The sequence below is a fragment of the Leuresthes tenuis genome, unplaced genomic scaffold, assembly GCF_036924035.1.
Source record: "Leuresthes tenuis unplaced genomic scaffold, fLeuTen1.0.hap1 SCAF_21, whole genome shotgun sequence".
Taxonomy (NCBI): Eukaryota; Metazoa; Chordata; class Actinopteri; order Atheriniformes; family Atherinopsidae; genus Leuresthes; species Leuresthes tenuis.
Genome location: NW_027325375.1, coordinates 29,222,727 through 29,238,058, shown reverse-complemented (window position 1 = coordinate 29,238,058; position 15,332 = coordinate 29,222,727). Strand labels below are relative to the sequence as shown.

Here is a 15,332-nt window from a genome sequence, read left to right as displayed (position 1 = left end):
AGTCTTATTCTTTCCAACTGAAGACAAACTCACCAATCATGTTGCTTCTTTCAAGCGTTAACTTACAAAAAGTTAGGTGTCATTCAGGGCTCCCTCAGTTGTCACCAATTGACTCAAAATGCCACAGCTATACTCATTATGGGGAGAAAAAAGCATGAACATAAAACTCTTGTACTTGCTTCCCTGCGTAGCTCCCTGTTAGATTTCATATTGATTTTAAGAGCTTTCTGCTCACCTTAAAAACCTTAAATGGACATCATCTCAGACATATTGACCTGTTATGTTCCCTCCATACCACTGAGATTCACAGATACTGCCCTGCTAACTGTTCCCAGATCACAGTTTGTCACAGAGGGAAATTGGGCCTTTTCCATTAGAGCCCCCATCTCAGCTGAAATCAGGCACACTGAGTCCGTCCAAGGAAATCCATTTGACTCGATCCACCCAATCCCTTCTTCTGAAGCACTTTGTAACATTGTTAAGAAAAGTGCTCTTTAAATAATGCTTTATTATTTATTATCATATTATGATTTTCCCTTTTAGTAGCTGGATTTTCATAACATTGCTGTTCTCAGTGACTTATCCAGATGAAAACCATGCTCTCAGTGCCATTTTGGTCTAATTTATAGTCATGCTGCAGCCTCCTCTCTTTGTTTGACGCACACTTAGTGGACACAAAGAGGCAGTGGACTGTGACTCCAGATGATATTACAGTTAATGATTTTTTCGATTTGACATCAACTACATTTGTTACTGTAAGTGCAAAAGAACCTTTAAGAATAACCACTGGTATGTTTTATACAACCGCAGCATGCATGTTAGGCTGCTGTTAACATGTTGTTATGTTAAGCAATCTTATTCAGTGTCCCTCGCTTCATAAACTGTCTAATTTCACACATTTGGCAAATATCACGTTTGTATCAGGGCTCGATACATCACTGTCATGAGTATCTCTTAATGACACCATCAGGATCATCAGCGTCAAAGTGATCTACGCCCAAGTGACAGTCTGTCACGTTAACACTCAGAGGCCGGCAATGTTTATGTTCCACGTCTGAAAAGGGCTCTAATGTCTCTTTCTTAGAGTCCATTTAAAGTTCTGACAGTCACAGTAAAGACATTACCCTCCTTCTACCTAGTCTGAGATAGCACCTCCATGTCCTGCTGTGACCTGTCAGCCACTTGCTGTGCCAATCTCCCTTCTTTCTCATTCTGCCTGTCAGCTGGTTACATACAGCAGAGGACACTGCACCCCTGACAAACCCCATTGTTTGTTCCTGTCAGTCACTCAGCCTGAGATGATACCTTAGCTTGTCAACAGGAATGTTGCTGCAAGAGACATATAAGCTCCTTACTGCAGTTTTAGTGACTATGTATGTAAGGCATCCCATTGTTTCTCGACTTTGTCCCCTAGGCCGTCCTACCCCCTGCTTGATCAGCGTGCACCTCTCGCCCTCTCACCGTGCGCTTCAATTGGGGAATGGCTGAGGGCCATCAAGATGGAGCGCTACGAGGACAGCTTCCTGCAGGCTGGCTTCAACTCAGTGGACCAGCTGGCCCAGATCACCACACAGTCAGTTCCTATTGCCAGTTTACTTATCTGAAATTGTGTTTTTATCACTTTGCAGTTCACATTTAACAGCGATTTTCACACGTTTCCTGGAGTAGTGCTTCTGCTTTTTATTAGAATTAGAATTGTTGAAAAACAATGAAAGTCAATTTTTTTTCCATTTGCTCAGGGATCTGCTACACATGGGTGTAACTTTGGCTGGACATCAGAGAAAAATCCTTTCCAGCATTCAGACGTTCCAGAACAAGAGCACGGCAACTGTGACTTTCTAGCCGACCTGTCTTCTAACCTGGAAGTGAACACGGCACACAGGTGTGCAGCCGTGTCCTGAAAGCATTCTGGATTCTTTCCTTTAACCTAGTTTGAACATGAACTCCGGGGAAGATGGGAGAATGTATTCATAACCAGGAGAAAGGGAAATAAATTGAGCAGATAAGAATGACTGATGAGACTTGTTCAGAAACTGGCAGGAACCTGTCACCTGGAGTGACTCTGCCTCATTTTTACTGTTCATGTTCAGTATTTTTACATCCACCATGTAAAGGACCCTGTACATGTGCCAAAACAAGAGGAACGACAGACCAGCGTTTACAGTTTCTCTTCATTCTGAAAATGGATCGTTTGCTTATTTGTTGTTCCAAAATGTCACTTTGAACTTCAACCAAAAGAGACAAAAAGCAAACGCTAATCTAACATTTTTAGCTTTCATATTGTTGTGTAATTAGGAATAAACTGCTTTCATCCTGGGTGTCTTACATCACTTCACCTCTCATGTTAAGGCTGAACATTGTAACTGTGGGATTGTACCTTTTTACTCCATTTGATTTCAACATTACCTCTTCTTTACTCAGGTGTGATGTGTAATGCAGACTTAAGAGAACGCTGTACTTGCCCTAATCAGACTCGTTATCTTCCTCCGTCTGGCTCTTCCTCCACCATATCAGCAATGTGAGAGGAGAAAAAGGCACAGAGACATATCAGCACTTTTGTCATGTCAGAGTGAATCGTAATCGTCGGTGATTCCATTCGTTTCTTCTTGAGCCGTGTTTCTGCCAGATGTTTCTGATGGCCGCCTCGTTTTATCATATTCAACTTGAACAAGGACCAAGTGGACTAAGAGACCAGAGAACACTGTTCGGTCGAAAGCTATCTGTTCTCAGCTTGTTTTTATTGACTTTATTGAAACGTTTTTTTTATTATTATTACTCTTTATTGTGTATTCCTCATTTCCAGTGCCATTCATTTGTTTCTGTGGTCTTAAATGACAATTTTCTAAAACAAAGATCTCTCCTCAGTCATTGTGTTGCGTGAGTAGCAGACAAGTGCCAGTCAACTTTTGAGTTGAATGTATTTTTCTGTCTTTCAATTCTGACAAAACACTTCTGCAACAACACACAATTAGTTTTTACTTTTTCTCAAGCTAAAGGGTTAACTGGCAGCTAAGTTAGATTGCACTAACTTGTATCGTCGACTGGTGCTCCTCCTTCTTTACACTCAAATGTGGTGCATTAGTTTCTTTCATCAGACGCTGGTTCTGTGTCAGACGATAATACAATTCTCCAAAACTACAAAACTATGCTCTTAGATTTGGTAACGAAAAGAATCCACAGCTAACAGCTTGTAGCTCCTCGAAACAGTTTTCTACAAGGAATGCAAACAATGTTAGCAAGTGGAATGCTAAAGACTCTGGGTAATCCCCCTTCCCACCCCCACTCACACTCCCTCAGTTGCATCTGGCTAACACTGACCCTTTTGACATTTAGCTAATGAATATTTTTCCTGCAGGAAATCTGAACCTGTGGTGCATTTAAAAAAAGGCGCCTGAACAGCTCTGGAAATGCACCAAAGAAAACTACAACCAAAAAAAAAGTTACATGAAAGAATGCATCTGCGTGTGAGGTTTACTGCAGAGACACCATTAAATATACTGATTAAGGAGCAACTTGCATACTGCCATCCAGAAGTGTTTTTCAGGGAAGACGTTGCTTATTTCAGCAAGTCGATGCCATGACGTTACGACGTTTATCTGGCCCAAAAAACACTAAAATCAATAAAAACAGCCTCGTTAAATGAAGAGGAAATTGAATCAATAAACTGCATATGTCATTGTATGGCAGCAAAAATCATTCATTCCCTTTTCTAATGTACATTATAGGCTTTAGTTATAAGCACTGGTATTGTCATGAAAGAGATTCAAAGATTACATGAGATATGGTCTTGATGTTGAAGATCTCAATAAAAGCAGCTTTTAAATACTGAATAAATTAAGTATATTTTGTTTACGCTCATCAAAGACTCAACTCTCAGCTTATCTACGTGTCGTATAGCCTCTGTAAACGGTCAAACTCAGCAAGTGAAGTGTGAAAACTGTATAAATGAACACGGATATCATCATGCACATGATGACGGAAATGTGTGCGGACCTCAAATGAAAATCTATGATTTACCTGTTTCTGCTCTGTTCCAGCAACCCATGATACCTCTGACCTGGATTCAAAGAAAATCAGGCCACTCCTTTGCCAAATCACAGGACCTTTGTGCTCTCTAATGTGCTTTTATTCCACTGCCAGTTAATGTGAATTAAATAAATGTTTCATTATTGGCTTTTATCTTAATGTCCTGTCAGAACTGTCTGAGATCATTACGGTAAAAGGTCTAACGGGGTATTTTTTTTCTGTTTTCTTGGTGGCTCACGTAACAAACTGGCCTCTCATCTGTCCTGTTGCCCCGTTTTTTAAATAATGACAGAGATCAGAGACCGTACGGCATATAGTTTACTCTCAGCCCCCGTACAATGCCCCAGCTTTTCTTTCTTGATGCCTTTCGTCTGCATCAGCAAGGAGCCCTTACCCCCAAGGCTTCGAAGCTTGTCCCCTCTGTTTCCCTTCCTGGTCCTCAGCCCTTTTAATCATGAAGAGATGTTCTTTTCTTCTCCTGTGCCTTGGGCTGAGAGCAGCTTATAGCGCAGCAGAAGCTTAAATTCTCTCTCACACACTTTGTTTGCCTCTCCCCTCCTATCTCCTACCATACCCAGGCTAAGCTGAGAGGGCTGCTAAAAGTTCATTGATTAATATACTTTGATTATCTGTCTGTTTTTGACTCATTCCACTTGTTCTGTTGCTCCTGTGTGGCCTGCAAACTATAGACCTGCACAAGTGGAGCTAAATAGATGAGTAACTGTTACTGGAAGCACTTGTTATTTATGTCAACCCTACAATACGTTTTGGCGTGCTTGAAAGTCTGTGTTGGAGTGATTCATGGTTTGAAAGAGAGAGACAGGCATTCATCTCTGGTTTCTGCTCCTGTCAGTGCTTTGACTGACCCCTGACACCCCCCCCCCCCCCCCTTCTCCATATAGTGCAAAACTAGCCTCAGCTTTGTCTGTGAATCTGAATGGCCATTCATTAGAGCTACAGACCAGGCCAACCAGGTTTTTTTTTTTGCATTTGCTCGATTGTGTCATTCCCCTCACATTCCTGTGTGCATTCAAGTGTGGAGAGTTTGTATGTGAGTGCTGATTGCTGGGAAAGGTGGGGGTTAACCAGATGGACAGGTACATATGGGTTTGAAAGCAAGAGGGGGTGACAGGGGAGGAAGATAAGGTGAAATAGTTTCACCCTGGCTGGAGCACTGAACAACATGAGAATCAAAGTGTGATCCTGCATCACATATGTGTTTTTGGAGGTATTGTAACGCAGTGCAACACCTCCATAACGTTGGAGATGTCACAAGGCATATATTTTAAACTTAAAGATGAATTGTCTTGAATCCAGCTTTATGTAAACACTGGATCCCCATGCTGGAGTGATTATATCTCCCTCCTCCGACTGAAACTCTGGAACAATCAGGAACACTTTCTTTCCAATGTGGTCAAACGGCACGTCACACAAATGAGTTACTTTCAAACAATTTCTTCCCCCCTCCTGGAAAAGCATCTTGAAAAGTCAGTTGTCAATTGCAAACTTGGACTGCTTTCATTCTCTGCCAGTCATCTTTTTCGATCTGCAGCAGATCTTTGATGTGCCACTCTGTTAGCGCCAGATTTCCTCCCAGAGATGGCTTGCAGACATTTTGATCAAAATGGCCTAATATTTCTGAGCAAATCCAAGAAACAGCCTGGTAAGATTATTTTTTTTCACTTGTGTACGCCGCATGATTGCGCTGAAAGAAGGAGGCACATGGCTCAGCAGAGCACTTCCACCCTGCTTCCACTCTGTTTCGTATTAAATGTGATCACTGGGAAAGTTGTCCCTCTTTGCAGCTTCACAGCATGTCTGTTGACTTTGCAGGCGCCTGTGCCAGGTCATTGCTGTAAATAAGAATTTGTTTATCGTTGGTCCACCTGGTCAAATAAAGGTTTTAAAAATGTAATCATACTTCATGCTGCAGTACATTATTATCATGAAAATGTTTATTTTTCATTGTGCACTTAATTCATTTAATCAACGGAAATCTTCCGACTGCGAGCCCCTGCTGTCTCCCAGGTGATTGGAAGATTTATTTTATATGTATATATATCATCAAGTTTCAGGCTCCTAATTAATCTATTTTATTTGAATCTCAGTTCATTTGGAATTACTTGAATTTCTGCCCAATTTTTCCCCCAAAATTGTTACCCTGTGTAAAATACATGTGCAGACAATATGCAAACTTTGTATAAAGATTATCTGCAATCTAATCCCGACTGGCCGCGATCACTCTATTCAAAACAGACATGATTAATTCTTGGAAACCACTGCATGGGCTCAGGAACTATTCTGAAGATCAATATTAGTGAATACAGTTCATAGATTTGTTTAGAAAAGTACATTTAAACTCTATCGTGCAAAGAAACAAATCATTTTAAAAAGACCCAAAATGCCGCTGTCTTCTCTTGATCTGAGCTCATTTAAGATTAATTGATGGTTCCCATGCACATGCTAAGAGTAGCTCACACATCTGTTAACACTGAGCAATATTTAAAGACTTTGGTACAACTAATGCTGCTATCCATGTATTTTTGAAAATGTGAGATCTTGCTTATTTCAGCAAGACATTGCAAAACAACACTCATGTATCACAACAGTGTGGCTCTGTGCTCTGTATGTTATTCTCAATAGAACATTACAAAAACATGCTAATTGTTGACAGTAAGACATTTGATTATTTGATGGCAGAAACAGGTCTCAAAAAAGTTGGGACGGGGGCATAAAAAGAGCACCTTAGAGATGCAGAGTCTCTCAGAGGTAAAGATGAGAAGTAGAATCTCCAAAATCTTCACATTTTGGAGCAATTTCAGAGCAATTGTGCTTTGAATATCGTGCCATCCACAGTACATAATACCATCAAAGCTTTCAGAGGATCAGAAGACATCCACGTGCACGAGCGACACGGCTGAAAATCAGCAGTGGATCTTCAGGCCCTGAGAAAGCACTGCATTAATAACAGATAGGCTCCGAAACAACTGCAGAAATCCTTGTCTGTGTGCACAGTTCCCCAATCTTATCCACTTAAGCAGGTTAAAGCTCTGTCATGCAAAGAGGAAAGCATCTGTGAACATGATCCAAAAACACTGATGTCTTCTCTGGGCTTTAAAATGGACTGAGGCAAAGTGGAAAACTGTTCTGTGGTCAGACAAACAGAAATTTAGAATACTTCATGGACGCTATGCCCTCCGGACTAAAGAGGAGAGGGACTTTTTGGCTTGTTATCTGTGCTTAGTTCAAAAGCCTGCATCTCTCATGATATGGGGGGTGTATCGGTGCCAATGGAAAGCAGAATCAATGCTAAATATACGTAGAAATGTACAGGAACGTGTTCGTTCCCCCATCTTTTTCAGAGAAGGTCCAGTGACTGGTTTCCTCAGGTCTCAGATGTTTACAGACTGATGTTAAAAGAAGAGGGGGGGGGGACGACATGGCCCCATCCTAACTTTTTTAAGACCTGCTGCTACCATCGAATTCAAATGTCTCACATGTTTTCTGTTCTATGTAAATACAAAACGTTTTTTGGAATTGGGTTTGTATACATCTTATCTCCATTAGTCTAAAAACCATCAGTCAAATAAAGGTTACATCTTCACTTTTCCTTCACCAGGCTTCTAAGATCAGATCAGGTGTTTGTTGGAGGTGATAGATAAAGAATGTGATTATGGACATTAACACTTTGGGATAAGCAAACAGCCGCTCCGAAGGTGTTGGCAGGTTCCTGCTCAGTCTCAGCTTTCACCAGCCATCCATCTCCCCTGTGGCACCCCTTTGTTTTCCATTCTGCAGAGATGTGCTCTTTGCCTTGAGTGGGGGAATGAAAAGGAGTGTGACCTTCCCACTTCTGTGTGTGAATCACCCCATATTCTGAAACTCAATCCACATGCATCAACGCCTGCTATGCTGGTCGGGAATTAAAAGTAGGAGGAACCTATTAAATTGTTCTACAAGAAGGGGCAGTGAGGCTTCGCGTGGCAGGAAAGATGGTGTGCGTGTGTTTCTGAAGTGGTGGGAGGTTCACACAAAGGCCATGATAAGAAGCATCTCATGTTAAAGATGTTTCTGATCAGTGTGATTGATCATCTTTGTGAACTTGTCGACATGTGCTGAGATTGATGAGTTTACTTGTGTGTCTTAGGGTTAACCTCTCACCTTTATGTCCTAACTCAACCGAACTCCTCTGCACAGCTGAGGATAAATCTTTACTAACTGCTGAAACATGCATAGCCAAAAGTCATTTGGAAACAGCCTTTTCAGGCTGGTTTTATTCAAAGTTTATTGAACTTTGGGGAAACTACCAAGCAACAAGAAAGAGTTGTTTAAATTGTACTACAGTAAACTCTTCAGTTTTGTCTGTTTGTTCTGTTTCTCGTCATTACAGGGAAGTCTCGTCTTCATATTTGTATTGTGGTCATTGCTGTTTACCTTAACTGGATGGCTCCCTTTCATTTTCTACATTTTAATTACTGTTTGCCAACCAACAGCCTCAATGAGCTATTTTCATAAATGCTTACAAAGCAAATGAGCAGTAAAGGCAAAACATCCACATACACAATCACCCACATATAGGCAGTGCTGCACCGAGAACAGTTTTTGTGTTTAAATGTTAAGCGGCATGAATGCATCTCCTCAGAAAGCTGGATCAATCCCCCCCCCCCCCCCCCCCCCTTCCTTTCTGTCCCCTTGTGCCTCCCCAAACCTACGCCGAGTGTTTCAGCCTGTTTCAGAACAACAGTGCGTCAGAACTGCTGTTTATACTGTAAAAACATGACCACTCACGTTTAGTGCTGACCCCACCGACAGGCGTGTTTTCAGCTCCTTACACTGTGACAGTTTCCAGGGCAATGAAGGCCAGTTTGTGTGTGCGCGCGCGCGGGCGTGTGTGTGCGTGAGAGATAGTTGTCCACTTGGAAATATGAGCAAAGAGCATATGGTTATGATTTAACCAGCATCTGGACGCAATACAACGGGGTTTATAATGTTTAAAGTGCGAGTGAGCGAGTGAGTGAGTGCAGTTTTGACAGTAATCATATTGCAGAAATAAAGAAATGCAATCCTGGGCATACTAACTAATTTAACACTGCTCATATGCTCACAACAGCAACGACCACCACCCAGCTCCAAGTGTACAACATACTCACAGAGGAAAACACTGACATATTTTAGGGGGCGTATTAACTGTGGTTTGAGCTCCCTCTAGCGTGTAGAAAGTGCGGCTTCTGTTTATTTCACATTTTTTGACAGAGAGCAGTGATTGCTGTCATTAACATCGGCTCATTATGACACCGATGTTTAGCTGACATAAACTTAGTGCATGCGTAACACACCGTGACACCGTGCATATTGGCGCGTAGAGACCGTTATTAGGGTCTAATAACAGCATCGGATCCGACATCAGCTGAATTAAAAAACAGACGATCTTCTTCTCTGCAACAATCAGCACGTGTCACGCCCACATCGAAGCCTTTTGATGCCTGGTTGGCACAGTCTGTGCGCAGTGTGCTCTCCAAAACACCGTGTGCAGCCTGCGCCGCAGTCTGGGTTGACACAATCTGACATAGACACTTGGAGCAGATAGGGCAACGCAGGGGTGCGTGCTTCTCATTTGTAGTCAGGTCAAATACATTACACAGATCCATAATGTATTCCCCCAGCGTACGAATCCTGTATGAAGCTGTTCTATGCTTGGATTTTACGCACGAGATGTTCAGCATTCAAAATATTCATCTGTTTTCCTTAAACCTCACATAGGGGAGCCGACCAGAGTACAATTTTGCTTAATTCTCGCATAATAACTTTGAGAGAGTATCACGATTGTTCTGCTGCGTTGCTTTGCTGCCTCTCAGCGGCAGACTGTGACAGGAGCACGTTTCTCTTGGCTGAACACGACACTGGAAAGACACTCTGGAAAGAATGAAGGCACTTTGTATTTGTTCAAAAACTCATTATAGAAAATAGTTTTTATAAAATCGTCTTTTATCTTAAAATATTGTATGATGACAATTGTATATATTGTAATATATGTTTGTCCTTCTTTTTATGCATGGTAAGAGCTTTAACTTGTGCTTAAGGATACATGACGTACTGTGTTCTCATGTTTTTACCATCAAGATGCTCGTTTTATAGCCAATCATGTAAATAATGTTCTGCCTGATGATATAAATCATTGTGAGATGCTCCACCGGTTGTGTTTTTAGCGTAACCTTCCAGTCTTTTATTCCCCCTGTATTAAAACCATTCACAGTTTAATCTAATCAGTAAACAGGGGAAGAAAGAGTGGATTTGAGTTAGCATTTGGCTTAAGAGGATCAGAAGAAGGGGGATGATTAAGTCTATTCTACAACAGCAACAATTACTGGCAGATGACAGAAACTTTATCCCATATATTTAGCAGATCGAGTGGCATTCAGCAAAGATAAACGTGTGTCAGGGTAGTGATGGGTGACGTTCTTTTCTCAGTGACTGGTTTTCTCAGGTCTCAGATGTTTACAGACAGAGGGGATGACATTTTGATGTCTTTATGTTCAGTGGTGAAAACCTAAAAGTTTGTTCTCTCTGGACTGAACATCAGAGACTCGTAAGCACTAACATGCACATCTGTCAGGACCAGCTGCCATAACACAGACAACATGAGCGTGAACGCATAAAAACATCACAGAACTACCAGATCTTCACAGGTGAGGACTGTTATCTTCTTCTATAAGGTTTAAAATGTTATACTGAACCCATAGAAAATACAACATGAATCATGTGACTGAACTTCAACGATAGAACAAGCATTCAGACCCTTCACATAAATAAAACTAGCTATATGTTGTTGGAAAAATGCAGCTAAAGTAAAAATAGACGAGCATTAGATGCTAAATATAGATAAAGATTCAAGTTATAGTGCTAATTGGACTCCACTGACAAACATACTATTATATGTGTCATCATCAGATCATTAACAACGAAGCACCAGTGTGTGTATACTGTGTGAATATATATATATATATATATATATATGTATATATATATATATATATATATGTATATATATATATATGGTGATGGTGTAGGCGATAACAACTCATAAAGATCTAAAATGTCACTTCAACTTCACCATTCTTTGTTAAATGTGGGGATCCAGAAAGATCTCTCTTTATCTGCAACAAAGTGATTTATTTTGATATGTTACTGACTAAATAATCCATTGTTTAAAATCTTCATTTCAAAAGTAACATCAACTAAAGCTGTTGAATAAAATTCTGTGGACAAGAAGATACAATATTACCCTCTAATGAAAATATCTTCATCCACCATCTCAAAACCTTAACTGGTCATTTTCATCAGTATCTGGTGAACATTTATATGCATTTACTATAAAGTGAAACAATGAGAACAAGAACTATTACTTGGTTTTATTTGGAGTGTCTTCCCAGGCCCATGTAAACCCATCGCTGCAGTAAAATTCATCTTTTTGTTGCTACTGCATATAAAGCATCTATAGGTAAGTAACACTGACACTGAGTGGGAATCCTGAACAGTGGTGGTGTGATTTTGGATGAAAGAGGGCAAGTCTCCATCTGCAATGGGCTCACTCTTCACACGGTTGAGCTCACCACCTACGTATCACGGTACAGTATGTACAAGTTGAAGAAAGACAAAAACATGGTAGGATTCCATCGTGGTTTTGTGCTCTATACCCCTGAGTTACTACATCTTTAGACTGACTAAATCTATCTTTGCACAGTTACGCAACACATCACTAAAGACAAACTTCACTGCTCTAACCCAGATATGACAGTTATACAATGTGGAGAACAGAATCGCACACTGAAATCTAAATGTAGAATTTTATATCTTTTCCCATCGCTCATCAAATTAATCCCACTTCTTAGAAAAAGACGGAGGCCCACATGCGTCCACCCTGACTGTGGAAACACTGCATACTGTAATTTACAGTAGGAAGATCAAGGCTGTCCTCCAACAGCTGCCAGAGCGACTGGTCAATCGAAAGAGTGATTATAGCAGCTTAATCCCAGATGATCTCTGCTTCTAAAAGCCACTGCAGCAAAAGCAGGAAGGAGTACAGCTTAGGAGTAATGCCTGGTAGCCATGACAGCTGGAAGAAGAAAGAGCAGAAACGGTTAAACAGATGCATCACTGGGCCGTCAGATTGACATCTGAGCGTTGATGCCCTTTTATTCACCCATTAAGTCATCAATAGTCCTTTTATTCCTCATCATTTAACCACTGAAGCTTCCAGATACGGAGCACGTAAATAAGTATGTTTTAATCATCTCTGAGGATCAAATTAGTGACTTACAGTATTTGACAGGAGACACTTTTTTCTTCTCCATTATTGGCTTCTAATATGAGATTTAACAGCAAAGTACACAGGAGATTAGGAGGTGGATTTCCTTGCATATAGTGTGGAGAAGTAATCCTCTCCAACAGCATCAACCTTTAAACTGCAGCATCCCCTGTTCCTCTCCCTTTCTCTTTCTTTTTTCCCCATAAATTTCCTTTCACATTTTTGCTGAACAGAGGTTGCCTGGTCCTTACTTCTGAACATGACATTGGTAATAAGACATTTTCTGTCCCCTCCGATGGTGAAAGGTTCACACATTCTGGATCCTTTATGGTTTGTGTGAAAAGCAGTCCCTGGGGGGGCTTGGCTAGCACATTAACTTGGCCTGAAGTCACAGCCAGACTCTGAGAGGATGCCATGTTCACTGAGCTGGTGGGCAGCACGAGAGCTGGTTCTGATGACACTGGCACAACAACAAGTTATCATGTGGGTTAAAAAAAAGTCAATGAAAATCTCAAATTCTCTGGATGTGATGGAAAGGTCAGAAAGCTGGGCTCTAACAGCCTCCACTGATTATACAGAAGTGCAGATACGTTCTCTTAATCTGAACAAATGTAAGCTCACAAATCCCCTCACTGTCCCTCCTTTGAGAGATAAAGCGAGAAAGATCCTGATTGCTTTCCCTATCTGCTTGTTGTTGTTTTTTACTCAAAGAAGCGCCTCACATCAGCAGGAGACATTGCTTGTGACTGGGTGCTGCTGCTGACATGTCAGGACTGGCTCTGTTTTATTTTGGATATAGACTCCTCAAAGGAAGAATGAAGACTTTTTGATATTTCACAGTGCTTTAAGCTCTTGTTTCTAAGAGTTTGATGTCTGACATCCTGGGACTGGATCTTTCAAATCTTCATGAATCTCTATTAAAATAGCACTGCCTTGTTGTTTTCTTTCCAACTCAGACGCAGCTTTTGCCTAAAGTAGATGTAGCAGGTAAAACTGAGCAAAAGAGGAGCGAAGAGCGATTTCTAATCACTTCCAGCACCTGAATCTACATATAAAATGTTTGCCAGCCGTGGTGGAGGAGGTAAGGGGGGGAAATACTCAGTGGAGGACCTCTATGGCATCAGTAAGAAGCCCAAGGCATCCGCCTCCTCAGGGAGCATTGTGACCAAGACAGGAACCCGAAGCAGCAAGACCTCGGACCAGAGGAATGAGTCCGAGGCTTTGGCCTCTCAGATACTGGAGGCAGCGCAGAGGCTGGTGGAGCGACGCCGACTGGAGCTGTACCTGAGGGAATGTGGCCTCTCACTGGCCGAGTTTGAGGCTAAACGCCCTGCAATGACATACAGGTGAGAGGGAGGGAAGTACTGCAACGTTACAACAGGAAAACAGCGCAGTCTAATGTTCGAAAAAGATTAAAAAGAAAAGAAATTAGAAGTGATGTTTTCATGTAAACACCTTGAGACAAACACTTGATTTTATAAAAACTGATGGAGGTTCAGCTTAATGCGCAAAGCTCTGCCACACCTTCATATTTAATAAGATGGCAGAACAAATCAGTGAGAGAATATCGGACCATCCTGAGCACAAACTCATCTCTAGATGATCCATTCAAATCATAAAATGATCTTTTCTTTGATATATTTCCAGAGAATTAATTCAGTTGAGTGTTTGAAGAAGACAGCAACTGAGGGCAGGGAGTAGAACCATCATTCATGGGTGAAAATAAGGATTGTAGTTGCAGCCTTTTTTGCCCTCCACTGGTGACCTAGAAAGAAATACCAGGCGTTTGATGGGATTTCAAAGCAGAGGACCACAGGATAAATGCGGCTGAACCACAGAAGCATCTGGTTCTTCGGGATCACTAATGAGGCTTGTACTTGAGCCATTGTCAAATTTGAACCTCCGAAAGACAGGCTGCCGGGGTCAACATCACTGATGCAGAAGTTGAGGTTTAATGATGCATGAATTGAACAGCAGGGGACAGTCAGTTGGTTGTTATGCTGCTTGCATCTTTTATTTAAAGGTACGATTAGTTATTATGAAATGAAACATTCCAATTCTGTAAAATATTAAAATGAGACCAACAAAGGGACATGTGTGATGACATAAGCTTTGGGGATATATAGTAAGTTGTGGCATATTCAATAACTGCTGCAGTGTTGCGTGCTTATTAGCTGTCACTCGTCATGAATTGGCTGTTAATAAATACTAGTTTTGAATGTCATTGCACAGCATGGCATCAGCCTCAACCACCGTCATCTCGATCCAAGTAAATCGCCTCTAGGTGGCAGCGTCACTCTGGTGTGGAGACAGCCACAATGACTCAAAAGCAAAACAAAAAAATGAGAAACAACTGCAGCCTGGAGGATGGCATGTGGCACTTAGACTCTCACAAAACATGCTTCATGCATGCTCTGCCGTATAATCTACCTCAATATTGCGGTCGATTGGCGGCACGCAGCCTCACCAGAGTGTGATTCGGTTTATTCCACCGCCTCTGGCAGAACTGCGCCTCTTACTTGAACTAGCTCTTAAAATCTGTAATGGAAGCAGTTTCCTCTGCCTCTGAGCAAGTGATATGTTGGACTCAGTTAATCTGTGTAAAAATACACCCGATCTGAGCTCCCTCGTGACTGAAAATGATTGCTTTTAACGGAACAGCCCAACACAGGAGCTGGCATCTTCTTTCTCTTTGCTTATCTGGCTTTGCTGGAAGCAAACATTCTGTTGAGCTCCAGAGATGCAGAGCAGATTTGGGAAAGTGAGACTTAAATTGTCACTGGCAGATTATGAGGGCTAAATGAATAATCTGGTTTTGCGATTAAGTAAAGTTTGAAAGTCAGGCTTATTTAGCATTACATTTTAAAGGATCATTCCACTAAAATAATTCAGTAACTGTCCTCTTTATGACAAACTGAACTGCTTTGATAAGAACTAAAACTATATGACAGAAAAAGTTTAAAATTAAATGAAGTTACAGTTTCTAGCGTTCTTTATCCGT

The 15,332-nt window shown here is 41.3% G+C and overlaps 1 protein-coding gene across 1 annotated transcript in view; it reads left to right on the top strand.

The window, feature by feature from the left end:
• ephb4a (eph receptor B4a) overlaps positions 1 to 2,852 on the top strand; it is a 34,277-nt gene extending 31,425 nt beyond the window's left edge. Inside the window, exons 16-17 of the mRNA XM_072375776.1 lie at positions 1,415 to 1,573; positions 1,740 to 2,852. Of these exons, the coding sequence (XP_072231877.1) occupies positions 1,415 to 1,573; positions 1,740 to 1,842 (262 nt within the window). The 3' untranslated portion in view covers positions 1,843 to 2,852. The remainder of the gene's footprint in view (positions 1 to 1,414; positions 1,574 to 1,739) is intronic.
• The last annotated feature ends 12,480 nt before the right edge of the window (positions 2,853 to 15,332 follow it).